This window comes from Scyliorhinus torazame, chromosome 4 (genome assembly GCF_047496885.1).
Source record: "Scyliorhinus torazame isolate Kashiwa2021f chromosome 4, sScyTor2.1, whole genome shotgun sequence".
Classification (NCBI taxonomy): Eukaryota; Metazoa; Chordata; class Chondrichthyes; order Carcharhiniformes; family Scyliorhinidae; genus Scyliorhinus; species Scyliorhinus torazame.
In genome coordinates this window covers 289958990-289986729 of record NC_092710.1, presented here as the reverse complement: position 1 = coordinate 289986729, position 27740 = coordinate 289958990, and the positions used below count along the sequence as shown (strand labels likewise).

The 27740-nt window shown below is 46.8% G+C and overlaps 1 protein-coding gene across 3 annotated transcripts in view; it reads left to right on the top strand.

Annotated features, from left to right (window-relative positions):
* Nucleotides 1–27740, top strand: part of LOC140410990 (prolyl endopeptidase-like) — a 219069-nt gene that overhangs the window by 77809 nt on the left and 113520 nt on the right. For all 3 annotated transcript variants that reach the window (XM_072499879.1, XM_072499880.1, XM_072499881.1), the window contains 3 exons: nt 214–335; nt 16511–16616; nt 24220–24411. In XM_072499879.1, the coding sequence (XP_072355980.1) occupies nt 214–335; nt 16511–16616; nt 24220–24411 (420 nt within the window). The remainder of the gene's footprint in view (nt 1–213; nt 336–16510; nt 16617–24219; nt 24412–27740) is intronic.

The following is a 27740-nucleotide window of genomic DNA, read 5'->3' as shown; positions in this document are numbered from 1 at the left end:
GGATATTGGCCAAATGCGGGCAATTGGGACTAGCTTAGTGGTTAAACTGGGCGGCATGGACAAGTTGGGATGTAGGGCCTGTTTCCATGCTGTAAACCTCTATGACTCTACAACTTGCTATTTTTTTAATAAACCAATTGATTTACAGGCTTTTTAAACAAAGTATGAAAATGATGAAGACAGATCGCGTATAATTGTTATTTTTCTTACCAGGGACTGAAACATCTCTGAACCTTCACCAGAAATTGTATTATCATAAACTGGGATTTCAACAGTCTGAGGATATATTGTGTGCTGAATTTCCGGATTATCCCAAGTGGATGGGTGGAGCTGAGGTATTGTTAAATGATAGTTTAATCTTAAACTTAACTTTGCTGTATTTTGAGCACCGCTACACTGGTAACTCAGTTCTAGATGGAAACTTTTTTTCGGAGAGGATGTGACATGCAATGTTATTTGATGACCTACATCTGTTGAAGTATTTATCACCAACCTGCCCAAGTACACTTTTCAGTAAAGATGCTGTGTTAAAGCTATCATATTTGTACTTGAAATGAGGACATTTGATCAAAATGGTAATTCAGAACTTTGTTGTGGTAGTAGCCCTAGTTTTTAGGTACCTTGGTGGAATACGCATTTACGGAGCACTTTTTATGACCACCACATACCTCAAACTGCTTTACTGTTAATGAAGTATTTTTCAGTGGGTAGTCACTTGGAAGGGAAAAAGACCCGAAAAAGATGGTTGACAGTTTTCTCAAATGTAATGAAGACATTAACTCTAGTGCCAGCTATCGTGTAAGTACCTAATCTAGGTATCCATTCTTCAATTGTGGTTGTATGCATTGTTCGCTGGCTAATTCACCATGGGCATGCATCCAAGCTTGATCCTCTTTATTCTTCATGATCTTGTCCTATCAGGCACTTGTCCTGTCCCGCTCCAGGGGACTGCCATTGCTAATGGTAGTTTGCTACTACCTGAGGGTGATTATGGCACAGAAGGGGAGCATTTAGTCCATTGAGTCTACGCTGTCTCTCTAAAGCAGTCCAATCCCATTACCCCGCTGTATTCCTGCACCCCTGAGCATTTATTTTTTTCAGATTAAAAACTAATTACTGCGGATGCTGGAATCTGAAACAAAAACAAAATACTGGACAATCGCAGCATGTCTGACAGCATCTGGGCTGGTTTAGCACAGGGCTAAGTAGCTGGCTTTTAAAGCAGACCAAGGCAGACCAGCAGCAAGGTTCAATTACCGTACCAGCCTCTCCGAACAGGTGCCGGAATGTGGTGACTAGGGGCTTTTCACAGTAGCTTCATTTGAAGCCTACTTGTGACAATAAGCGATTTTCATTTTCATTTCAACTGTGGAGAGAGAAGGGAGCTAACGTTTCAAGTCTGGATGACTATTTGTCAAAAAGGATTTATTTTCCTCAAGTGGCTATCCAATTTCTTTTTGAAACCCACTTGTCTCCACTTCGACCACCCTCTTAAGCAGCGAGTACCAGGTCATTGCCACTTGCTACATAAAGTTCTTCCAAGAATCTCTTGCCTGAAACTTTAAATCTATGACCGAGAATCCTTGATTCATCAACTAATGTGAACAGCTTTTCTTTGTTCACCTTATATAAACCTGTACATCTCTATGAGATCTCACCTCCAGCTCCTTTGCTCCTTGGGGAAATAACCCCCAAATTCTTCAACCTTACTTGTAGTTAAAGTTCCCTAAATTTACGATTCTGGTAAATCTCCTGTGTTCTATTATAATAATAATCTTTATTAGTGTCACAAGTAGGCTTACATTAACACTGCAATTAAGTTACTGTGAAAACCCCCTTGTCGCCACATTCCGGTGCACAGAGGGAGAATTCAGAATGTCCAATTCACCTGACAAGCACGTTTTTTGTGGGAGGAAAACTGAGCGCCCGGAGGAAACCCACACAGACACAGGGAGAACATGCCATGCAGACTCCGCATAGACGGTGACTCAAGCCGAGAATCAAACCCAGGCCCCTGGCGCTGTGAAGCAACAGTACTAACCACTGTGCTACCGTGCTGCTCAATTATCATAGAATTTACAGTGCAGAAGGAGGCCATTCGGCCCGTCGAGTCTGCACCGGCTCTTGGAAAGAGCACCCTACCCAAGGTCAACACCTCCACCCTATCCCCATAACCCAGTAACCCCACCCAACACTAAGGGCAATTTTGGACACTAAGGGCAATTTAGCTTGGCCAATCCACCTAACCTGCACATCTTTGGGCTGTGGGAGGAAACCGGAGGAAACCCACGCACACACGGGGAGGATGTGCAGACTCCGCACAGACAGTGACCCAAGCTGGAATCGAACCTGGGACCCTGGAGCTGTGAAGCAATTGTGCTATCCACAATGCTACCGTGCTGCCCCTCAAGAGCCTTCACATTCTGAAGTGTGGTAACTAGAACTGCATGCAATCCTTTCGTTGTAACCTAATCAGAGCTCCATAAAGGTTCAGTGTAACTTTCCTATTTTGTTTTCAATATCTTTATTTATCAAGCTTAAAATTCCATAATTCTTTCCTACCTACTCTTCGTAAACCCTGCAATTTTAAAAATCTAGCCCATCGGATCCGGTGGAGGAGATGGGGGAGGTCATGCAGATCCTTAAAGGTTTTGTGGACTTTTTGGGGTATAAGTGGAATGTTGGGAAAAGCAAGCTTTTTGTGATACATGCGAGGGGCCAGGAAAAGAGACTGGGAGAGCTACTGCTTAAGATGGTGGAGAGGAGCTTTCGCTATTTGGGCATACAGATGGCTAAGAGTTGGGATGCCCTGCACAAGCTCAATCGAGCGCGGCTGGTGGATCAGATGGAGGAGGACTTTAAGAGATGGGACATGCTGCCGCTTTCCCTGGCGGGCAGGATGCAGTCCGTGAAGATGACAGTCCTCCCCAGGTTCTTGTTCGTCTTCCAGTGCCTTCCCATCCTCATCCCCAAGTCCTTCTTCAAGCGGGTGAATAGGATTATCACGGGATTTCTGTGGGCAAACAAGACCCTGCGTGTTAATAGACTGTTCTTAGAGCGCAGTCGGGGTGGGGGTGGGCTGGCGCGGCCGAACTTCTGCAGCTTTAATTGGGCAGCGAATATATCCATGATTCAGAAATGGGTAGTAGAGGGAGGGGGCGGCGGCGCGGAAACGATTGGAGGCAGCATCTTGCAGGGATACTAGCCTGGGGGCATTGATAACGCCACTGCTGCTGCCGACACGGTACACCACGAGCCTGGTGGTGATGGCGACATTGAGGATCTGGGGTCAGTGGAGACGGCACAGCGGGGAGGTAGGGGCCTCAGTCTGGACCCCGATACGAAACAAACACATGTTTGTTGCAGGTAGAATAGACGGTGGGTTCCTAAGCTGGCACAGAGCGGGTATTAAAAGGATGGGGGACTTGTTTATTGACAGGACCTTTGCTAGCCTGTGGGCCCTGGAAGAGAAATTTGGGTTGCCCCAGGGAATACCTTTAGGTATCTGCAGGTCCGGGCTTTCGTGAGAAAGCAGGTGGGGGAATTTCCGCTGCTACCGGCCCGGAGGATACAGGACAGGGTGGTCTCAGGCGTGTGGGTATGGGACGGAAAGGTATCGGACATATACCAGGAGCTGCAGGAGGCCTCGGTGGAAGAGCTGAATGGCAAGTGGGAGGAGGAGCTGGGTGAGGGCCTGTGGGCAGACGCCCTGGGCAGGGTCAATTCCTCCTCATCTTGTGCCAGGCTTAGTCTGATTCAGTTTAAGGTGGTGCACCGGGCGCATATGACAGTGGCAAGAATGAGCAAGTTCTTTGCGGTGGAGGACAGGTGTGTGAGGTGTGCAGGGAGCCCAGCAAACCATGTCCATATGTTTTGGGAATGCCCGAAACTTACAGAATTTTGGAGAGGCTTTGCAAAGGCTATGTCCCAGGTCTTGGACACTCAGGTAAAGCTGAGTAGGGGATAGCGATATTTGGGGTGTCAGAAGATCCGGGAGTGCAGGAGTCGAAAGGGGCCGGAGTCTTGGCCTTTGCCTCCGTGGTAGTCCGGAGACGGCTCTTGTTAATGTGGAGGGACGCAAAACCCCCAAGTGTGGAGACTTGGGTTAGTAACATGGCTGGGTTTCTAAGTTTGGAAAGGATAAAGTTTGCCTTAAGATGGTCCTTGCAGGGGTTCTCCAGGCGGTGGCAACCGTTCCTTAACTTTCTCGCGGAACGTTAAGTGGAGATCAGCAGCAGCGAACGGGGCGGGGGTATGGGTAGTGGGTAGATTTCACTGGTAAAGGGCAGATACCCCACCTTGTTTTGTTAAGTTGTTAATTCGCTTTCCTTTACTATTATTATTAGGTTTTTGTTGCTTTCTTTCTGTAGTGGTTTGTAAATTTTGTAAAAATTTTGAATAAAGACAATTTAAAAAAAAAATCTAGCTCATGGGTCTCCAGGCCTCCCTGTATTTGCATGCTTTTTAATGCCATTAAGTATATTTTGCCTCTCCCTGTCCGTGGCCAATCCACCTAGCCTGCACATCTTTGGATTGTTGGGTGAAACCTATGCAGACACTGGGAGAATGTGCAAACTCCACACAGACAGTGACCCAGGGCCAGGATCGAACACTGATCTTCAGTGCCGTATGTAGCAGTGCATACACTGTGCATCGTTAAAGTCCATCTGCCACTTGTCTGCCTATTTTGCAAGCCCATCTAAATCCTGTAGCAGTTCATTGGCATTACCCTCATTGTTGTCTTCATGGCAAATGTTCAAATTTTACTACCTGCCATCCTTCAGTCTGGAAAATGACCACTTAGCATGACTTGCTGCTTTCTGTCCTTAAGCCAATTTTCTTTATCCAAGCTGACACTGACCCTCATTCCATGAGCTTCGGTTTTGATAACTAGCCTATACTTTGTCAAATGCTTTTCAAAATCTGTGTTTTTTTAATCTTTGGGACATGGGCGTTGCCAGCAAGGCCAGCATTTGTTGCCCTACCTTAATGATCCCTGAACTAAGCAACTAACTAAACCCATTTCAGAAGAGTGAACCATATTGCTGTAGGTATGGAGTTGCTTGTCGGCCAGACCAAGTCAGGGTGGCAGATTTCCTTCCCTAAAGGGCATTAGTTAACTACTTGGCTTTTTATGACAATGAATTATAGGTTCCTGGTCACCATTATTGAGAATAGCTTTCAATTCCAGATTTTTTTTTTATTAATAGAATTTAAATTTCACCAGCTGCCATGGATGAATTTGAACCCATGGCTCTAGAGGCGGCACAGTAGCACAGTGGTTAGCACTGCTGCTTCACAGCGCCAAGGTCCCAGATTTGATTCGCAACTTGGGTCACTGTGCGGAGTCTGCACGTTCTCCCTGTGTCTCTGTGGGTTCCCTCTGGGTGCTCTGGTTTCCTCCCACAAGTCCCAAAAGACATGCTGTTAGGTCATTTGGACATTCTGAAATCTCCGTCTTGTGTACCTGAACAGGTTCTGGAATGTGGCGCCTAGGGGCTTTTCACAGTAACTTCATTGCAGTGTTAATGTAAGCCTTCTTCTGACAATAACGATTATATGTAGAGCATTAGCCTGGGCATTTGGAATACTATTTCAGCCACTCCGCCACTATATCTCCTAAATATAACAACATCCCTGCATTTCCTTCTTCAACGTTTTCCGTTGCATAATCAAAAGATTCAATTATATTAATCAAGCAATATTTGCCTTTTAAATCCATCCAAATCATTTATATAAATCACAATCCCTCCTGTTGATTTCCCCCCGCTCTTCTGTTCCAACCCCAGCTGATACTGGACAAGTCAGATTGCACAGTGAAACCTAACTTGATCAATCCTAACTTTTATTTTAAACCGTGGGGGTAGTTACTGAACAAATTCACAGGAGTCTGCTGATGAACTTTTAACATGAAGAACAAAACATATTAAGCAAGAAAAAATAAACTATATTATACCAGACGGGTTGGAAAGATCTTGATACAAACAAGAATATGTTTCAAATCGCACTATTCCTTTACTCCAGCTATATCTTTACAAACACTTACAAATTAGGAAAGATACATTTTTAAACTATCTCTATCTTGTACACTAATATTCAAGGTAATTATGCGATACATGTGAATTAACAGGTGAGCTATGTTCAGACATACCATGCTCAATGGTAAATAACATATGTGACCCAAGGAAATTCCATGGATTTTTTAAAAAATAGCCCTGAAGCTTGTCACATCATAAGCCGACAAGCCTCACTGAAACTCTTATCTTTCACATGAGGGTCTCCAATCTCTACCATCAAAGAACTCACCTTGGAATTCTCTCCAAATGTTACTCCTACTTGGATGGCTTGAACAAGAATCCATCTCCAGGGTTTCAACCTCTCCGTTGAGATTCCTTTCCTCTGGATCTCTGAGTACACTGAAGATTCATCTTCCATGCCCACTTTCAGATCTTCAGCCATGCCAAACAGAACACCACTGCTCCAAAAGACCTGCAATAAGAAGTCACCATTCTTTGGCTGCCTCCTTGGACTTTCTGGATTTCTCTCCAGCCCGCATTGCCTCAAGTCTGTGCCTACAGTGCTCTCTCTTTAACTCTGGAACTTATTCGCTGTTCCTTTCTCTCAACTTTACTGAACAAAGTCTGTTCTTGTTAATTATCTGGGAATGCTTCTGGAATTCTTTATGATCCATGTATTTGTCCCTGTCTGGGACCTGTCTTCTGGGAGATTTTTCTGTCCCACCTCCTGGTTTGGGACCTGTCCCCATCCCCATGTCCTGCTGTTTGAGACTTTCTCTGATCCAGGTCACCTAATCTCTTCACGCTGTTTGACTTTGGCTGTTCTGTGCAGGCATGCAGGGCCAGTTGCTGGTCGAAACATAAAAACCCGTACTGCACATGTGAGCAGGAGGTCCGAGGTCTACTAGGAACTCGAGTCCTGACCTCCAGTTTAAACAAAGTATTTGCATTTTGTAACACATTATAGTTTCTAAAACCTTGCCACTAATATTAATCCAACCGGCCTGTATTTCATGGGAATGTTCTTAATATACTTTTTCTTGAATAAGGATGTCGCATTTGCAATCTTCTGACACCTGTCCCATATCCAGGGGAAATTGGTAGATTATGGCAAGCTCTTCTACTATTTCCACTTCCTTTAGACAGGTGACTTACCCACCAAAGAATTGCCAACCTCTCCCATACATCCATCCTGTCATTTTTCACTCCACCCTTTCATCTCACCATCTCTGCTTCTACTGTTTTTTTGTCAGTGTCCTTTTTCTTAGTAAACACCAATACAAAGTACTCATTAAGTATTCAAGCTTTACCATGCACCACTAAGCATATATTTACTCTTGGGGAATGAAGTCGGGAAGACCCCCAGGCCGGATGGGTACCCAGCGGAATTTTACAAGGAATTTGCGACAGACCTGGCACCACACCTGTTGCGGGCGTTAAATGAAGCGCTGAAGAAGGGGGAACTGCCGGAGACGATGACGCAGGCAGTAATAACGCTAATCCAGAAAAAGGGGAAGGACCCGGTGGAATGTGAGTCGTATAGGCCCATATTACTATTGAACACGGATGTGAAAGTATTAGCTAAGTTGTTGGTGGGGAGGATGGCGGATTGTGTCCCGGGGGTGGTTGCAGAAGATCAAACAGCAGGCAGGCAGCTCGCGAGTAATATAAGATGGGACAAAGCTGCTGAATGTAGTGATGAATCCGTTGGGGCCTATGGTACCGGAGGTGCTGGTGTCCATGGACGTGGAGAAGGCACTTTATCGGATGGAGTGGCGGTACTTGTTCGAGGTTTTGGGAAGGTTTGGGTTTGGGCTGAGATTTGTGGCATCGGTGCGGTTGCTGTATGTAGCACCAAGGGTGAGTGTGAGGACGAATAATATGGGCGAAACTTTGATTTACACAGGGGTAAGAGTCAGGGCTGTCTCCGTTGCTGTTTGCACTGGCCATTGAGCCGTTGGTAATGGCTCTTAGGGGGTCGTCGGAGTGGCAGGGTATTATGAGGGGACAGTGGGAGCATCAGGCGACGCTCTATGCTGATGACTTGTTGCTGTATGTTCCGGATCCACTGGAGACTATGGGAAGGATTATGGGCCTGCTACGAAGGTTTGGAGGGTTCTCTGGGTACAAACTGAATGGAGGGCAAAGTGAGGTTTTCCCAGTGAATGAGCCGGGACAGCCGGCTAATTTATGGGGGATGCCATTTACGGTAGCGAGGAATAGATTAGGTATTTGGGGATTCAAGTAGCGAGGGAATGGACAGGGCTCCATAAGTGGAACTTAACAAAGCTGGTGGAGGAAGCCGGGGGAATCTCAGGAGGTGGGATACACTGCAGTTGACGATGGCAGGTAGGGTCCAAGTGGTGAAAATTAATATTCTGCCAAGGTTCTTATTTATTTTTCAGGCTCTCACGATCTTTACACCAAAGGCCTTTTTTCAGAAATTAGACATGATCATTTCGGACTTTGTATGGGCGGGGAAGGTGCCGAGGGTGGGGATGACCCTGTTGCTGAGGCAGCAGGGGGGTTTGGCGTTGCCGAATCTGCTTAATTATTATTGGGCGACAAATGTGGATAAGATGCGCCAATGGTGGAAAGGAGAAGGGGTAGAGTGGGTTAGGATGGAGGAGGAATCTTGTAAGGGCTCCAGTTTGAGGGCTATGGTCCCAGGAAAGCACAGGCCAGTCAGTCTAACCTCAGTGGGGAAATTATTGGAAGCAATTCTGCGACCGAATTAATCTGCATTTTGAGAACCAGGGATTAATCAAGAACAGTCAGCATTGTTTTCTTAAGGGGAGGACATGTCTGACCAACTTCATTAAATTTTTTGAAGAGGTGGCCAGTGTGTAAATGAGGTTAATACATTTGGCATAGTCTGCATGAACTTCAGCAAGGCTTTTAATATGGTCCCACATGGGAGACAAGTTAAGAGCACATGAGATCCTAGAAAATTTGGCAAATGTGAACTAGAGCTGGCCGAGTGGCAGCAAACAGAGGGTGATGGTCGAGAGATGTTTTTCTGACTGGGAGCCTGTGTTCAGTGGGATACCGCAGGGATCAATCAGTGTTGGGGTTCGTGCTGTTTCTGGTTTATATAAATGATCTGGACATGAACATTTGAGGGATGATCAGTAAATTCATGGATGATGTGAAAATTGGTGAGGTGGTAAATAGTGAGGAGGATAGCCTTCAATTACAGGAGAATATAAACGGGCTGGTCAGATGGGTGATCAGTGGCAAATAGAATTCAATCTGGATAAGTGAGAGGTGATGTACTTGGACAGGACAAACAAGGCGAGGGAATACATGATGAACGGGGAGCATCAACGATCAACGGAATCTTGGTGTGCATGCACACCAATCACTTAAGGTAGCAGGGCAGGTGGATTCAGTGGTTAAGTAGGTATATGGTATACTTGCCTTTATTAGGCAAGGCACAGAGTATAGGAGCAGGGAGGTTATGCTGGGATTGTATAAAATGTTGGTTAGGCCACAGCTAGAGTATTGTCTGCAGTTCTGGAATCCACATTAAAGGAAGACTGTTCTTGATTAATCCCTGGCTCTCTAAATGCAGATTAATTCTGTCTCAGAATTGCTTCCAATAATTTCCCCACCACTGAGGTTAGGCTGACTGGCCTGTGGTTTCCTGGTTTATCCCTTCCTCCCTTCTTGAATAATGGTACCACATTGACTACCCTCCGGCACCGCCTGTGGCCAGAGAGCAATTGAAAATTATTGCCAGCGCCCCTGCTATTTCCTCCCTTGCCTCACTCAACAGCCTGGGATAAATTTAATCTCGTCCTGGAAATTTATCTACTTTTAAGCCTGCCAGACCACTCAGAACCTCCTCTCTTGCCCATGTTAATTTATTTAATTATATCACTGTCCTTCTTCCTGATTCCTCTACCTCTCATTAGTGAACACTGACACAAAGTATTCATTTCGAACCCTACCTACGTCCTCTGGCTCCACACAAATGATCACTTAAAGGGCCCTACTCTTTCCCCTAGTTATCCTTTAACCCTTAATTGTTAAACGACTTGGGGTTTCCCCTTATTTTGCCTGCCAGTATCCTTTTTGTTCCTTTTTGCTCTCCTAATTTCCTTTTTTATTTATGTCTTGCAGATTCTATACACCTAGGGTTTCTGCTCTTTTGAGCCCTCGATATCTGCCATAAACCTCCCTTTTTTTCTTTATTGCAACATGTTGTCCCTATACTCTCCCTATTTCCTTCTTGAATGTGTCCCATTGTTCTGTCACAGATTTACCTAAATGTCTGCTCCCAGTTCACGCTGGTCAAATCATATCTGATCTTGTTAAAATCTGCCATTCCCCAGTTTAGAACGTTGATTTCAGGCTCATCCTTGTCCTTGTCCATAACAGCCTTGAATCTAACGGTGTTATGATAGTTGTCTGCAAAATGCTCCCCCACTGATTCTTAATTTGCCCAGCTTTGTTAATTATAATTAAGTCCAGGACCGCCCCCTCTCTAAAAGGGCCTTCTAAGTACTGGATTAAAAAGTTCTGGACACATTTGGAATTCTGCTCCCTCTAAACCTTTCACATTATGACTACCCCAGTTAATGTTGTGGAAGTTGAAATCTTCCACTATCACTACCCTACTACTTTTAAACTTCTCTGAAATTTGCCTACATATCTGCTCTTCTATTTCTCAACGACTGTTAATGGCCTATAGAACACTCCCAGCAAGGTTCTACCCATAAGGCTTCATTTGAACAGCCTCCTAAGATGTCGTCCCTCCTTACTGCCATAATTGATTCCGTGATCAAAATTGCGACACCCCATCCTCTTTTACCTCTTTCCCTGTCTTACCTGAAGATCCTGTATCCTGAGTTGCCAATCCTGCCCCCCCCCCCCGCCGACTATGTCTCTGACGACAATGACATCATACCCTCATGAAGAATGATTTTTTTTCTTTTCAATATGACCGTTGAAGATCCCTCATTGTTCCATTATAGCTTTTAAAGCACTCTGGTTCCATTTACTCTGATCTCATTGAAATTGGATCTCTTCTAATCCAGATATTTTACTTTATATTGTTCCTTGCTCTCCTCCATTACTAAAATAAATATTATGGTTCAATGATCATTTTTACCCAAGTGTTCCCCTATTGGTTAACAGCACAGACCTGAGCAAGTACTGATCTTAAGAGAGGCACTATTGTTAGCACTCTTGGTCCAGGGAGTGAGGTTGTTCTGTAGCTCATCAGCAAGAGGGCAAATATTTAACAGCATGAGGATAGGATGACGAAAACATTTTTTTTGCGTGGGCAACAGTTATTATTTCTTTGTAGCTTGCATGTACAGCTGAATTGAAGCCATGACAATGCACTTAGCAGTACTGTTCTACTAAGAATGATAATGAGGAATGATGTTTTTGCCCTTTTTAATACGATCCTGAACTTAACCACTCGTGCACCTTATGAAAAATGAACCTTGATCCCCAGTCTTCAGATGTTCTCTTTGCTGTCTGGGGAGCATTCTGGTCCTCACACAGAACATGTTCATTTGGGTGCATACTGTTCACCGTCAAGAGATATTTAATTTTAAGTTGAGTTATTTTTTATGATTAATTAACTTGTTTAATATTCATGCAAGTTAATTGCCAAATTATTTAAAGTTGTAGTCTTGTGGATGGGAGGTTTAAATAGCATCTTTGGATGAGATGTTAAACTGAAAGTGAACCCTCGGAAGGTGACGGGCCCGGCCAGGATCCCTGGTCATGCACTCAGTGCCTGTGCGGACCAGCTGGCAGATGTGTTCGTGGACATCTTTAACCTGTCCCTACTCCGCTCCAAGGTCTCCATCTGCTTCAAGAAGACCACCATCATACCGGTCCCAAAGAAGAACCAGGGAACATGCGTCAATGACTACCGTCCGGTGGCCCTGACATCAGTCTATCATGAGAATGTCACTTTAAGAAATGGTAGTCTGCTAAAGTTACTGCAGTGATGTCAGAGTGTGGGTGGAACTGAGCTTTGGCTCTGCTTTTTAGTTTCACTTTGAGAAAAGCTTGTGTGTGTCTTTTTTTGGTTTTGTTTCAGTGTTGGAGCTGCAGTCAGCCAGAGAAGGTGTAATGTTGTTCTGTCTGCCATGTAAAGACTATCACTTGATCATTTGGTGAATTCAGAGTGATAACTGTTCTCAGTAGTGAATTTAAACCTGATCTGCTTCAGTTAAAAGGTTTGTTTTAAGTCTTATGGATGTTAAAAGGAAAGTAAGGATTACTTAGTGTTGTATTCTTTGGGGGTTGTATTTGAATTGATGGCTGGTAAGATGTTCACTATGTTTTAAAAAGGTTAACTTGAGTTTAAAAAATACTTTTCGATCTCTGCTGTACCACACCTGTAGAGTGGGCCGTGTGCTCCCCATACCACAACCTAGTAAAAGTTGTGGGTCAGGTGAACTCCATGATACACTTTGGGGTTTTCTAAACCCTGGCCCATAACAAGTCGTAATGAAGTGCGTCGAGAGGATGGTCATGAAGCGCATCAACTCCATACTCCATAGTCGGCCGGATCTCAAATAACGACGAGTCAGAATACAGGCCGGAGATAGAGTACCTAGTGGAGTGGTGCAACGACAACAACCTATCGCTCAATGCCAGCAAAACTAAAGAGATGGTCATTGACTTCAGGAAGCAAAGTACCGTACACACCCCTGTCAGCATCATAGATTTCATAGAATTTACAGTGCAGAAGGAGGCCATTCGGCCCATCGAGTCTGCACCGGCTCTTGGAAAGAGCACCCTACCCAAGATCCACACCTCCACCCGATCCCCATAACCCAGTAACCCCACTCAACACTAAGGGCAATTTTGGACACTAAGGGCAATTTAGAATGGCCAATCCACCTAACCTGCACATCTTTGGACTGTGTGAGGAAACCGGAGCATACGGAGGAAACCCACGCACACACACTGGGAGGATGTGCAGACTCCGCACAGACAGTGACCCAAGCCGGAATCGAACCTGGGACCTTGGAGCTGTGAAGCAATTGTGCTATCCACAATGCTACCGTGCTGCCCTTTGAACACCTAGGGTGTCTTGCTCAGGTACACTTTCTGGATCCAGTGACCACAATGCACGGATGCCAATGTTCCCCACAACAGCCAATCAGCATCTCCGCTCTACTGCCCTCTGCTGGATGCTTGCCTTGACTTGAACACCTAGGGTGTCTTGCTCAGGTATACTTTCTGGATGCAGTGACCTCAGTGCACGGATGCAAATGTTCCCCGCAACAGCCGATCAGCAGCTCCGCTCCAGTGCCCTCTGCTGGATCATCAACGAAGCCAAGGTAGAGATGGATGACAGCTTCAAATCCCTAGGGGTGCACATCATCTAAAATCTGTCCTGGTCCACCCACATAGACGCTACCACCAAGAAAGCACACAATGCCTTTACTTCCTCAGGAAGCTAAGGAAATTCAGCATGTCCACAATAACTCTTACCAACTTTTAAACAAATCCATCCAAATTGAGGCCCTGTCTGCCCCCACAAATGGGCATGAAAATTCCCAGGTCACTAATTTGAACAAGAGCAGGGAAGTTATCCCCAGAGTCCTGGCCAATATTTATCCCTTAATCAACATAAAATTGGTTATCTAGTCAATATCACATTGTGTGCATGGGGATTTGCTATCTGAAAATTGACTGCCATGTTACAATAGTGACTACACTTCGAACCTTATTTGCAATAAAGTGTTTTGGGATGTCCTGGAGCCACGAAAAACACGAAAAAATGCTTGTTTTATACACTGAACATGGGAATGAGGGAAATTGTGAAGGCATACAACTTCTTAAAATATAGAATCTAATGATTTACTGGTAATAGCGGGAAAAGCATTTATTTAACAAATAGGAATTATGGCTGAAAAGGTTAGGTTTTTCGACCTTCCAGGATTGCTCTGGAGTCTCCAGGTTTAAAGATTAATCTCTGGGACAGTGCAGTGAGAAACGAGGAAGAAAAGAGTCCTTTTGTTTTCAATTATATTTGAATGCTTTTATTTCAGTAATTATATAAGTATTTGAGATGGGATGGGGAGTTTGACAGTGACAATTAGTTGGATATTGAAGAATCTGTTCGTTTCCGATTAGGATGGGAAGGCCCTGAAGATCCAAGTGGGTGAGTGAGAAGAGCAAGAAGATGCCCATGCAAGTTAAGAAGGAAATGGGGTAGTATGGGCTGAGGCAGATAATTGGAATTGAGTTTGGGGATGGGTGAAATGGTGGATGGGCTTCACCGCAACTTAACAGCCCGCAAATAAACTGCAAGCAGGCCAATATTCTGTCTCTCACTGATTTATTTTTGATGACTGTGTTAGAAGTACAAAGTAAAGACTTTGCAAGCACTGGAAGCATCTTTTTCCAGTTGATCGAATGAGGTTAGTTGAAAAAGCCACCCAATTTTCTCTTGGTTATTATATATATTTTAAATGATTATTTAGACATGTTTGGTGTAGAGCCAGTTAAAATTTGTCATAATTATTTTGACTTTATATACTTTTATTAACAGTTTCAGAAAAATACTTTTTAAAGCACTTTTACTTGGGTTACTTACCTGATTTTTAAAAATAAATGTTTTTTATTGGGATTTGAACAAAGTATATTTGCCGTTATGCACACAGAATATATAGAAGAGAAGGGCACACACAAACATATCACAAAAAACAGAGGAAAAAAAAGTAATAAAAAAGAAATAAAAAATGAAATAACATAACTGGTAAGATATTATGCACCAGCTCAACAGAAGCAACTCTGTACAATTGGCAAAATTGTTTACAACACATAAGTAGGCATCTGTTTGTGGGGGGGGGGGGGGTCTCGTGCTCACCTCCGCTTCGGCCGTTCCTCCCGTCTTTCGCCTGCATTCTCCTTGTTCGCTGTTCCTGTAGATGCCAAGTTTGTTATTGTTTCCCTGCCTCTCTCTCTCTCTCTCTTTCTCCCCCCCCTCTCCTCCCCCCCTCTCCTCCTCCCCCCTCTCCTCCCCCCCTCTCCTCCTCCCCCCCCTCTCCTCCTCCCCCCTCTCCTCCTCCCCCCTCTCCTCCTCCTCCCCCCTCTCCTCCTCCTCCCCCCTCTCCTCCTCCTCCCCCCTCTCCTCCTCCTCCCCCTCTCCTCCTCCTCCCCCCCTCTCCTCCTCCCCTCTCCTCCTCCCCTCCCCTCTCCTCCTCCCCCCTCCTCCTCCTTCCCCCTCTCCTCCCCCTCCCCCCTCTCCTCCCCTCCCCTCTCCTCCTCCCCTCCCCTCTCCTCCTCCCCTCCCCTCTCCTCCTCCCCCTCTCCTCCCCCTCTCCTCCCCCTCTCCTCCCCCCTCTCCTCCCCCCTCTGCTCCCCCCCCTCTGCTCCCCCTCTCCTCCTCCCCCTCTCCACCTCCCCCCCTCTCCTCCTCCTCCCCCTCTCCTCCTCCTCCCCCTATCCTCCTCCTCCTCCCCTCCTCCTCCTCCCCTCCCCCTCCCTCCCCCCTCCCTCCCTCCCTCCCCCCCTCCCCCTCCCTCCCTCTCCCCCCTCCCTCCCTCCCTCTCCCCCTCCCCTCCCTCCCTCTCCCCCTCCCCTCCCTCCCTCTCCCCCCTCCCTCCCTCCGCCCCTCCTCTCCCCCCTCCCTCCCTCCGCCCCTCCCTCCTCCTCCCTCCCCCTCCCCCTCCCTCCCCCTCCCTCCCCCCTCCCTCCCCCTCCCTCCCCCCTCCACCCCCTCCTCTCCCTCCCTCCCTCCTCCCTCCCTCCCCCCTCCCTCCCCCCCTCTCTCCCCCTCCCCTCCCTCCTCCCCCTCCCTCCCTCTCCCCCTCCCCTCCCTCCCTCTCCCCCTCCCCTCCCTCCCTCTCCCCCCTCCCCTCCCTCCCCCCCCTCCCCCCTCCCCTCCCCTCCCCTCCCTTCCCCCCCTCCCCTCCCTCCCCCCCCTCCCCTCCCTCCCCCCTCCCCTCCCTCCCCCCCTCCCCTCCCTCCCCCCCTCCCCTCCCTCCCCCTCACTCTTCTCCTCCCCCTCTCCTCCTCCCCCCCCTCCTCCTCCCCCCCTCCTCCTCCCCCCTCTCCTCCTCCCCCTCTCCTCCTCCCCCCTCTCCTCCTCCCCCTCTCCTCCTCCCCCCTCTCCTCCTCCCCCCCTCTCCTCCTCCCCCCCCTCTCCTCCTCCCCCCCCTCTCCTCCTCCCCCCCCTCTCCTCCCCCCTCTCCTCCTCCTCTCCCCCCTCTCCTCCTCCCCCCCTCTCCTCCTCCCCCCCTCTCCTCCTCCTCCCCCTCTCTCCTCCTCCTCCCCCTCTCTCCTCCTCCCCCCCCCTCCTCTCCTCCTTGCATAAATGAGACAACTAATTGCAATGTCTCTTAACCCATTACTTAACAGCCGAACAGGATTCTGCGGCGTGCGATCAGGGAGGCAAGGGCAGAGTTGGTGCACTGCTTTCCTGGTGGAGAGCAGATCAAAGTTCCTTTACTTACCTGATTTTAATGGTATCTTCAAATTCGTTGATTTATTAATTGTCTCTGGTACAGGTGTCAGATGATGGACTGTATATTCTCCTGTCAATTCGAGAGGGCTGTGACCCAGTCAACCGACTTTGGTATTGTGACCTGAAAGAGTTGCCCGATGGGATTAAAGGTAAACCAATCTGGAATTTTAGTCTCTGCCACATACAATTTTTAATGTAACTGTTGCCATAGTTGTGTCCGTGAATCCTTGTGGCTTGTTGACCATATCTCCAAACATCAGGGGTACCTGGTGGCACAGTGGTTAGCACTGCTACTTCACAGCACCAGGGACTTGGGTTCAATTCCGGCCTTGGGTGACTGTGTGGAGTTTACATATTTTCACCGTGTCTGTTCCACTTTCCTCCGGCTGCTCTGGCATCCTACCACAGTTCAAAGATGTGTGGGTTAGGTGGATTTGCCATGGTAAATTGTCCCTTAGTGTCCAGGGATGTGCAGGTTAGGTGACGGGGGTGTTATCATGGGTAGAGTGCTCTTTCAAAGGGCCGGTTCAGACTTGATGGGCCGAATGGCCTCCTTCTGCACTGTGGGGATTCTACGGGTTCAAAGATTTGTGTAAGCATGTTCTATTGTAAAACAAGCACCCAATGACCAAAATAACTTGATGTGTCACTGTTGCCTTCACAATACTTTTGTCGAAATAGATTAAAATGTCAAAACAAAATTCTCTTTGTCTGTTTATGGAGGTCTATCTTTGAAGATGTAAAATTCCCATTTTTTCTCCAAGGTAGATATGGGCAATGGTAGTTTACCCAACTTCATTTTTTATTTATTCATCATGGATTGTGGGCATCACTGACAAGATCAAGATCCCTGCTAACCTAAAATACTTGTGGACATCTCAGACCATTGACTTTGGGCGTAGATACAAGTTGCCATTTTCTGCTGCTCATTTTAACATATTCATTATCTCTGCCAAAAGCACAGCGCTGTTAATCTATTCCCAATTGCCAAGTCTCTTCCAACTTTGCAAAAAAAGACTGATCAGTGTTTAGGAGGATTGCATGACATTTGGTGACAGCTTTTCAAGTATTAGCCTAAGTTGCACTTGACTTGGGCAAAGGCAACCGACCCGTCAGAAAGATAATACCAGTTCTGACCTTCATTGATGTATATGCATGTGAAAGTGGGAGTGTAAAAAAAATTGCAGTTTCAAAAAATTTACTTGCAGACCTTGAAGTGCCTGGGCAACGAGCTCTAATAGGTCACAGCAGGACATTTTGGAGAGTGAGTTTATACTGAGTAAGATCAATAATAATACTTCACAAACATTCAAACCCTCCACCACCGACAAACGGTGGCAGCTGTGTGTACCATCTACAAGATACATTGCAGGAACTTGCCATGGTTCCTTCGACAGCACCTTCCAAATCCACGACCACTACCATCTAGGACAAGAACAGCAGATACCTGAGAATGCCACAACCTGCAGGTTCCCCTCCAAGTCACTCACCGCCCTGACGTTGAAATGTATCGCAGCTCCTTCACTGTCGCTGGGTCAAAATCCTGGAACTCCCTCCCTAAAAGCACTGTGTGTGTATCTCCACCTCGAGGACTGCAGTGGTTCAAGAAGACAACTCACCACCACCATCTGAAGGGCAACTAGGGATGCACAATAAATCTGACATCCCCAGTGATGACCAAATCCCGTAAAATGAATTTTTTAAAAGGTGGGAAGACCACCAAGCAGGAGAGACTGGGAATGGAAGTGAAAGTAAGAAATGGGAAAGGAAGTAAAAATGGAAGGGGACTGAGTTTTTTGCTATCAGGATTGTGGGAGAGTAGAGTAGGGGAGCAGTGTAAGGGTGGTGTACTGATGGTTCAGGCGAATAGGTTAAAATATTTTCAGTTAGTATTTGAAAAGAAAAACAAACTAATTAGATTAAATAGCCAAAGGAAGAGCCAGAATATTCTGAAAAGAAAATGTTACGTGGAGCTCCACCATTTGCACCACAATTCCACAAGTGGTGTTAGGCCTAAATTACCACCCTACATATGCTCACACCTCCACCCTATCCCAGTAACCCCCACCTAAGCCTTAGTGTTTCTGATTTAAAGGGGTTAATTTTTACTTAAGTATTCAGCATAAGGGTGGGTAAATTGCCACAACAGAAAATAGATATGACAAAATCTTGATTTTAATTTTATAGATAGGAGTAGGCCACTCAGCCCCTCAAGTCTGCCCCGCCATACAATTAGATCATGGCTGATCTGATTGTAACCTCAACCCGCATTCCTATCTATTCCGATATCCTTTCATCCCTTTGCTAATCAGGAATTTATCTAGCTCTACCTTCAAAATATTCAAAGACTCTGCTTCAACTGCCTTTTGGGGAAGAGAGTTCCAAAGATACTAAACCCTAAATGAGCACCCTGTATTTTTAAGCAGTTCTAGATTCTGCAACAAGAGGAAACATCCTCTTCACATCCACCCTTTCAATGCTCCTCAGGATCTTAAAGGTTTTGATCAGGTCGCCTCTTACATTTCTAAACTTTAGTGAATACAAACCTAACCTCTCAGATCTTTCCTTATAAGACACCCTGCCCATTCCAGGTGTTAATCAATAATTAGTAATCTAGAGACCCAGAGTCATGCTCTGGGGACCTGGGTTCGAATCCCGCCATGGCTGATGGTGAAATTTGAATTCAATAAATATCTGGAATTAAAAGTATAAAAATAACCATGAAACCATTGTCGATTATCATAAAAACCCATCTGGTTCACTAATGTCCTTTAGACAAGGAAATCTGTCATCCTTACCTGATCTGGCCTACACGTGACCCCAGATCCACAGCGATGTGTGTGACTCTTAGGTCAGGGATGGACAATAAATGCTGGCCCAGCCAGCGACGCCCACATCCCATGAATGAATTTTTAAAAACCTACACTGCTAAAGCATTCACATCTTTCCTTAGATAAGGAGACCAATGCTGTACATAGTACTCCAGATGTGGTCTCACCAATGCCCTGTACAACTGAAACATAACCTCTCTACTTTTGTATTCAGTTCCCCTTGCAATACACAATAACATTCTATCAGCTTTCCTAATTACTTGATGTACTTGGATACTAGCCTTTTGTGATTTGTGCACCAGGACACACACATCCCACTGCACCTCAGAGCTCTGCAATCTCTCACCATTTAGATAGGAAACTGCTTTATTCCAATAAAAGCAAAATACAACAGATGATGGAAATCATAGAACTTACAGTGCAGAAGGAGGCATTTGGCCCATCGAGTCTGCATTGACCCTTGGAAACAGCACCCTACATATGCTCACACCTCCACCCTATCCCAGTAACCCCACCTAACCTTTTTGGACATGAAGGGCAATTTAGCATGGTCAACCACCTAACCTGCACATCTTTGGACTGTGGGAGGAAACCGGAGCACCCAGGCACTGGGAGAATGTGCAGACTCCGCACAGACAGTGACCCAAGCCAGGAATCGAACCTGGAACCCTGGAGCTGTGAAGCAACAATGCTAACCACTGTGCTACCCCTACAGAGTTAATATTTCAAGTCCATATGAACTTTTGACAGAACTGAGTAATTTTGTAGAAGGGCCATATGGACTCGAAACATTAACTCTTGTTTCTCCTTCCACAGATGGTGCCAGATCTGCTGAATTTATCCAGCATTTTCTGTTTTTATTTATTTTTCATTCTTCCTGCCAAAATTGACATTTTCCCATTGCTTTGCATTAAAAAGATGTACATACAATCTTTACTTTCTTTGACAAACTTTCTGCCATACTTTTCAGTCACGCTTCATCCTTGATCATATTCAGATTTCTTCCAGTCATCCCCAAATTTATCTGAAAGAATGCAAATTTGCAGTAATTATCTTTGATTCTCTTAATGAAACACCTGATTGAATCTCACTTACACTTTCTGGACAAACAGCAGCTTGAAAACTGCCAGCCCTAATCAAGCAATCCGAAGTATGTTTTCTTGATTTTGCAATCATCTGTATTCTGTTTGATTTCTGAAATTCGGTCCCTGAAATGTGCAATGAGGAGAGATGATGGGCGTCATTCTCCGACCCCCCGCCGGGTCGGAGAATGGCCGTTGGTCGCCGTGAATCCCGCCCCCGCCGAAGTCTCCGGTACCGGAGATTGGGCGGGGGCGGGAATCGGGCCGCGCCGGTTGACGGGACCCCCGCTGGATTCTCCGGCCCGGATGGGCCGAAGTCCCGCCCAGGAATTGCCTGTCCCGCCGACGTAAATCAAACCTGGTATTTACTGGCGGGACCAGGCAGTGTGGGCGGGCTCCGGGGTCCTGGGGGGGGGGGGGGCGCGGGGCGATCTGACCCCGGGGGGTGCCCCCATGGTGGCCTGGCCCGCGATTGGGGCCCACCGATCCGCGGGCGGGCCTGTGCTGTGGGGGCACTTTTTCCCTTCCGCCTCCGCCACTCTCCCCACTGCGCATGCGCGTCAAACTGACAGCTGACGCTCCCGCGCATGCGCCGGGAAACTGACAGCGGCCGCTGACGCTCCCGCGCATGCGCCGCATTTCCGCGCCAGCTGGCGGGGCAACAAACACCATTTCCGCCAGCTGGCGGGGCGGAAATCCCTCCGGCGTCGGCCTAGCCCCTCAATGTTGGGGCTAGGCCGCCAAAGATGCGGAGCATTCCGCACCTTTGGGCCTGCGCGATGCCCGTCTGATTGGCGCCAGTCGGCGGACATCCCGCCGTTGGGGGAGAATTTCGCCCCAGATCTTCGAAGTGTCTTCAAACAAGGCCTTATGGGTAGAACTTAGAATACAAAGGGGGCAGCCACATTACTGGGAGTATATTATGGGCCCCCAAAGAGTTGGTGGGAAATAGAGGAGCAGATATGTAGATAATTTACTGAAGTGTGCAAGAATGATAATCGGGTAATTATACTAGGTGATTTCAACTTCCCCAACATAATTTGGGATAGTCATAGTGTAAGGGGTTTAGAGGGGGGAGGATTTCTTGAAATGTATTCAAGGAAGTTCTTTGCACCAATATGTAGAAGGTCCAACAAGAGATGGAACATTGCTGGGTCTGGTTCTGGCGAACGAAGCCGGACTAATGTTCAATATGGCAGTGGGGGAGCATCTTAGTGATAGCAGCCTCATCACGGTACAGTTTATATTTATTAAGGACAAGGAAAAAGATGACCTGCAAAAGACTGTTGTGGATGGGGCTAGGCAGATTTTACTAAAATAAAGCAGGACCTGGCCAAAGTTGACTGGGAACAGCTTCTTGTGGGAAAATCTACAGTGGAGCACTGGAGGGCATTCAAAAAGGAAATGGGGAGAGTACAGGTCCAACTTGTTCCCTATAGGGGGAATGGTAGGAGAAATAAGTTCAGGACAATCCAGAACTTGATAAGGAGTAAGGCTTTTAACAAGTCCAAAGGGAGAAATTAAACTGTGGCCCGAGATGAATATAGGAAGTGCAAGAGGGAAGTTAAAGCAATTAGAGGAGCAAAAAGAGGACATGAAAAAAAGACTTGAGAATAAGGTGAGGGAGAAGCTGAAAATATTCTTTAAATATAAATGGTAAAGAGATTAACCAGGGAAAAAGTAGAGCTCATTAGAGACCAAGGCGACAATCTGTGTGTGAAACCGCAAAACATTTCTGAGGTTAAATGAATGCTTCTCATCGGTCTTCAATCAGGAGAAGGAGGACTGTGTTCAGAATTCAGGAAATGGGACTGTGAGTAGTTCGATATACAAAGTGAGGAGGTATTGGAGGTTTTGAGGAGTTTAAAAATAGACAAATACCCAGGCTAGGATGAATTGCATCCCAGATTGTTGTGGGAGGCGATGCAGGAAATTGCACGGGCTCTAACGCAAATTTTTTTCTGCCATGGGGGATTTGCCAGAGGATTGGAGAACAGCTAATGTTGTTCCACTTTTCAAAAAGGGTGGAGAGATAAACCAGGGAATTACCAGGTGGGTCTAACGTCAGTGGTAGGGAAACAATTGTAGAAAATTCTGAAGGAGAGAATTAATTTCCACTTGTAAAGGCATGGGTTAATTAAGGATAGTCAGCATGGTTTTGTCAGAGAGAGGTCATACCTAACAAATTTGATAGAATGTTTTGATCAAGTGACTGTGTGTGTGGATGAAGGAAGTGCAGTTGATGTCGTTTATATGGATTTTAGCAAAGCCTTTGACCAGGTCCCACATGGGAGACTAACTGAGAAGGTTAAAGTACATGGAATTCCAAATGGCTTTTGCACTATGTTTATAGTTTCATGTATATTGTTTATTTTGTTGTTGTTACTATACCAAAAATACCTCAATAAAATGTTTATTAAAAAAAAGCACATGGAATTCCAGCAAACCTGCGTGGGTCCCTTATTGTTTGTTTAATATATATATATATATATATATATATATATATATAAATGATGTAGACAACAACATGGGGAGAATGCAGTAAGTTTGCAGATGACACCAAGATTGTTAGGGTGGTTAACAGTGAAGAAGAGGGTCGTTGGTTACAGGAAGGTATAGGTGGGTTGGTCATATGGGCAGAGCAGTTGCAGATAGTATTTAACCCTGATGAGTGCAAGGTGACGTACTTTGGAAGAAGAAACACGACAAGGGAATATGTAATGAAGGGCAAGACACAAGGAAATTCAGAGGAACAGATGGACCTAGGGGTACTTGTCACAGATCCCTGAAGGCGGCAGAGTCAGTGAATAGGGTGGTAAAGGCATATGAAACACTTGCCTTTATCAGTCGTGGCATAGAAATAAGAGCAAGGTGGTTATGTTGGAGCTGTACAGGACGTTGGTTAGGCAACAGCTGGAGTACTGTGTGCAGTTCTGGTCACCTCACTATAGGAAGGTGGTGATTGCACTGGAGGGAGTACAGAGGACATTCACCAGGATGTTGCCTGGGATGGACTATGAGTAAGAAGGAGACTCTGGATAGGCTTGGATTGTTTTCTTTAGAGCAGAGAAGGCTAAGGGTGGATATGTTTGAGGTGTATAAGGTTATGAGGGGTTTGGTCAGGATAAATAGGAAGCAGCTGCTCCACTTGGTTGAGAGGTAAATCACGGGGGGCAGAGTTTTAGGGTGAGGGTCGGGAGAGTCCGAGGGGATTTGAGAAAAAGAAAATTCACTGAGGGTGGTGAGAATCTGGAATGCACTGCCAGGGAAGGTAGTGGAGGCTGGAAACCTCACAGCCTTTAAAAAGCACTTGGATGAGCACTTGAAACACCATCACATTCAATGATATGGGTCAAGTGCTGGTTAGTGGGATTAGCACGAGACGATGGGTTGTTATTGTCGGTGCAGTCTCATTGGACCAAAGGTCCTTTTCTTGCAGTACAACTCTGACCCCATGTCCGTGAATAAATATATTTTCTGAAAAATTGTGTTTATGCACAATTTCTGTTCAATTAAACTACTTTTACCACAATTTTATGTCAAGTTTAATCTCAAAATTACCTCTTAACATAATGGGATTTTAGTTTGTAATCAACTCTTGAATGGTGTAGGTACAGGTTGTATGGAGGATGGCTGCATTTACCGTCTGTAGCAGTCAGGTGGGTCTTCAGAGAAATATTTCCAATTTTTCTGAAACCGAACTCTGCCATCTTTTAAATCAGAACCTAAAACGATTTGCTGCTCGTCTATGCTTGCTTATGTTTTACACAGTAAGATAATGTTTTATAATATCACGTTCTGAGACGAATTGACTAATTAACTAAGTTCTGTTTTAATAGGAATTCTTCCTTGGGTCAAACTGGTGGATAACTTTGATGCAGAGTATGAATATGTCACCAATGAAGGGACAGTGTTCACATTTAAGACAAATCTCAATTCTCCACATTATCACTTAATCAATATTGACCTTAGTGATCCTGATCCTTCCAAATGGACAACCTTAGTTGCAGAGGATAAGAAAGATGTACTAGGTAAGTGTAGAATTTATTTTCTGTACAATTTCTATTTTCACTTTACCACGGTTTACTCCCAACATTTTCTGAGGTGTGCCCACTTGATGCAGCTGCTTGAGGTTATATGAAAGTCACCTAAGCAGAATAGATACCTACTTAACCTATTTATATCCTTTTGCAGACTCTTTGTATCCGCCTCTCAACTTTCCTACCCATCTTTGTAACGTAAACAAATTTAGCTACAATACATTGGGTCACTTCATCCAAGTCATCCAGGGTACCTTCAGCATACAGCAGGCAAAGACGAGTATCTTTAATAAACAATGGAATGATGGTCTGAAAATAATTTATCCTTTTCATGTTGACATATTTCAACCAGGTCTTCTTTACTATATGTTAACCATTGTAAATTATGAATTCAGATAAAAAAGAGATGGATAGATGTATGTATGAATTACATTAGCTTGTACTGAAACCTTGCCTCAACATCTAAAATTGCCTTCAAGAGCTGAACACCATGGAGGAATTGAAAGAGTTTTGTTAGGTTGAGAAAACCAAATGCTTTGTCAAAGAAAGGTATCTGGTAGTCTTTTATTGAAGAAAGAGATGTAACAAAGTAATTTTGGAAGAGAATGCAGGGCATAATAAATAAATTGGTCACTGATGGTGGGGTGGGAAGTCAGGAATGGCAACTGCAGTCTGGAACACAAGGTGGGCAAATGAAATTGTGTTTCAGATCAGCCATGACCTAAGTGAATTGACGGCTTGAGCTTGAGGAGGTAAATACCTACTCCTGTTCCTATGTACTTTTAAGAGTTTCCAAATAAGCTGATGTGGGGTGTGGAGAAATTTGAGAAAAGACAAAAATGTACTAATGAGACGGTAGCAATATAATAATTTGTTAATCCATTATATTCGTATATTTGTGTGTCAAACTGCCTATGTCCCTTTCTATAGTAAATTACCCATCAGCTGGATTACATGTTCCGACCCCTTTGATGCCTTTAACATCCTAGTGCTCCTTTGGCAGGTAGTGACTAGATTGAGGTGTGACTGATGTTGAGATTTTGAAACCATAACAAGCTAGAAAACTTTGTTGGGCACACGACTCTTTAAATCTTCCATCGAGGTGTTCCTCTCAATAATTGAATAATTTGCTTTTATAACCAATGGTAATTTATTGTATAATTGTAGCACTGGGGCAGCATGTGGCGCAGTGGTTAGCACTGGGACTACGGCGCTGAGGACCCGGATTCGAATCCCGGCCCTGGGTCACTGTCCGTGTGGAGTTTGCACATTCTCCCCGTGTCTCCGTGCGTTTCACCCCCACAATGTGCAGGTTAGGTGGATTGGCCACGCTAAATTGCCCCTTAATTGGAAAAAAATAATAATTGGGTACTCTAAATTTTTTTTTTTTAATGATTATACCACTAGCTCCTGAATTCAGATTGTGTAACTTGAAAATTTCAGTACTGGTTCAGTATTAGACCGAAATGGTGCCTGTTACGACTGAACACACTGATCCCAGTACCATGTTTTGACCTTGAGTGACAGCCTTGACTTGGTTGGTAGCATTCCTGCCTCTGACCTGGTTTATATTCACCTCTCAACCAACATTATTAAAGACATTATCTGCACCTTATCTCATTGCTGTACATGAGTTTGTCTTGCATATGCCTCTCTCACGCTCCTCGCTCACTCTCTCCTCACTCTCGCGATCTCCTCATTCTCACACTCCTCGCTCATTCCTCACGCATTCCTCGCTCTCTCTCTCACATGTGCTCCACTCTCATGTGCTCCTCTGTCTCTCTCTCGGGCCCTCCTCTCTTTTGGGCACTCCGCTCTCTCGAGCGCTCCTCTCCCTCTCTCGGGCGCTTCTTTCCCACTCAGGCACTCCTCTCCCACTCTCAGGCGCTCCTCTCCCACTCTCGGGCGCTCCTCTCCCACTCTCGGGCGCTCCTCTCCCACTCTCGGGCGCTCCTCTCCCACTCTCGGGCGCTCCTCTCCCACTCTCGGGCGCTCCTCTCCCACTCTCGGGCGCTCCTCTCCCACTCTCGGGCGCTCCTCTCCCACTCTCGGGCGCTCCTCTCCCACTCTCGGGCGCTCCTCTCCCACTCTCGGGCGCTCCTCTCCCACTCTCGGGCGCTCCTCTCCCACTCTCGGGCGCTCCTCTCCCACTCTCGGGCGCTCCTCTCCCACTCTCGGGCGCTCCTCTCCCACTCTCGGGCGCTCCTCTCCCACTCTCGGGCGCTCCTCTCCCACTCTCGGGCGCTCCTCTCCCACTCTCGGGCGCTCCTCTCCCACTCTCGGGCGCTCCTCTCCCACTCTCGGGCGCTCCTCTCCCACTCTCGGGCGCTCCTCTCCCACTCTCGGGCGCTCCTCTCCCACTCTCGGGCGCTCCTCTCCCACTCTCGGGCGCTCCTCTCCCACTCTCGGGCGCTCCTCTCCCACTCTCGGGCGCTCCTCTCCCACTCTCGGGCGCTCCTCTCCCACTCTCGGGCGCTCCTCTCCCACTCTCGGGCGCTCCTCTCCCACTCTCGGGCGCTCCTCTCCCACTCTCGGGCGCTCCTCTCCCACTCTCGGGCGCTCCTCTCCCACTCTCGGGCGCTCCTCTCCCACTCTCGGGCGCTCCTCTCCCACTCTCGGGCGCTCCTCTCCCACTCTCGGGCGCTCCTCTCCCACTCTCGGGCGCTCCTCTCTCTCTCTCTCTCGGGCGCTCCTCTCTCTCTCTCTCTCTCTCGGGCGCTCCTCTCTCTCTCTCTCTCTCTCGGGCGCTCCTCACTATCTCTCTCTCTCTCGGGCGCTCCTCTCTCTCTCTCTCTCTCTCTCTCTCTGTCAGGTGCTCCTCTCTCTCTCGGGCGCTCCTCTCTCTCTCGGGCGCTCCTCTCTCTCTCGGGCGCTCCTCTCTCTCTCTCGGGCGCTCCTCTCTCTCTCTCGGGCGCTCCTCTCTCTCTCTCGGGCGCTCCTCTCTCTCTCTCGGGCGCTCCTCTCTCTCTCGGGCGCTCCTCTCTCTCTCTCGGGCGCTCCTCTCTCTCTCTCGGGCGCTCCTCTCTCTCTCTCTCGGGCGCTCCTCTCTCTCTCGGGCGCTCCTCTCTCTCTCTCGGGCGCTCCTCTCTCAATCTCAGGCGCTCCTCTCTCTCGGGCGCTCCTCTCTCGTGTTCCTCTCTCCCACTCTCTATCCCTCCCTCTCTCAGGTGCTCCTCTCTCTCCCTCTCTTTCGGGCGCTCTCCCTCTCGGGCACTCCTCTCTCTCCCTCTCGGGCGCTCCTCTCGGGCGCTCCTCTCGGACGCTCCTCTCTCGGGCGCTCCTCTCTCTCTCTCTCTCTCTCTCTCTCTCTCTCTCTCTCT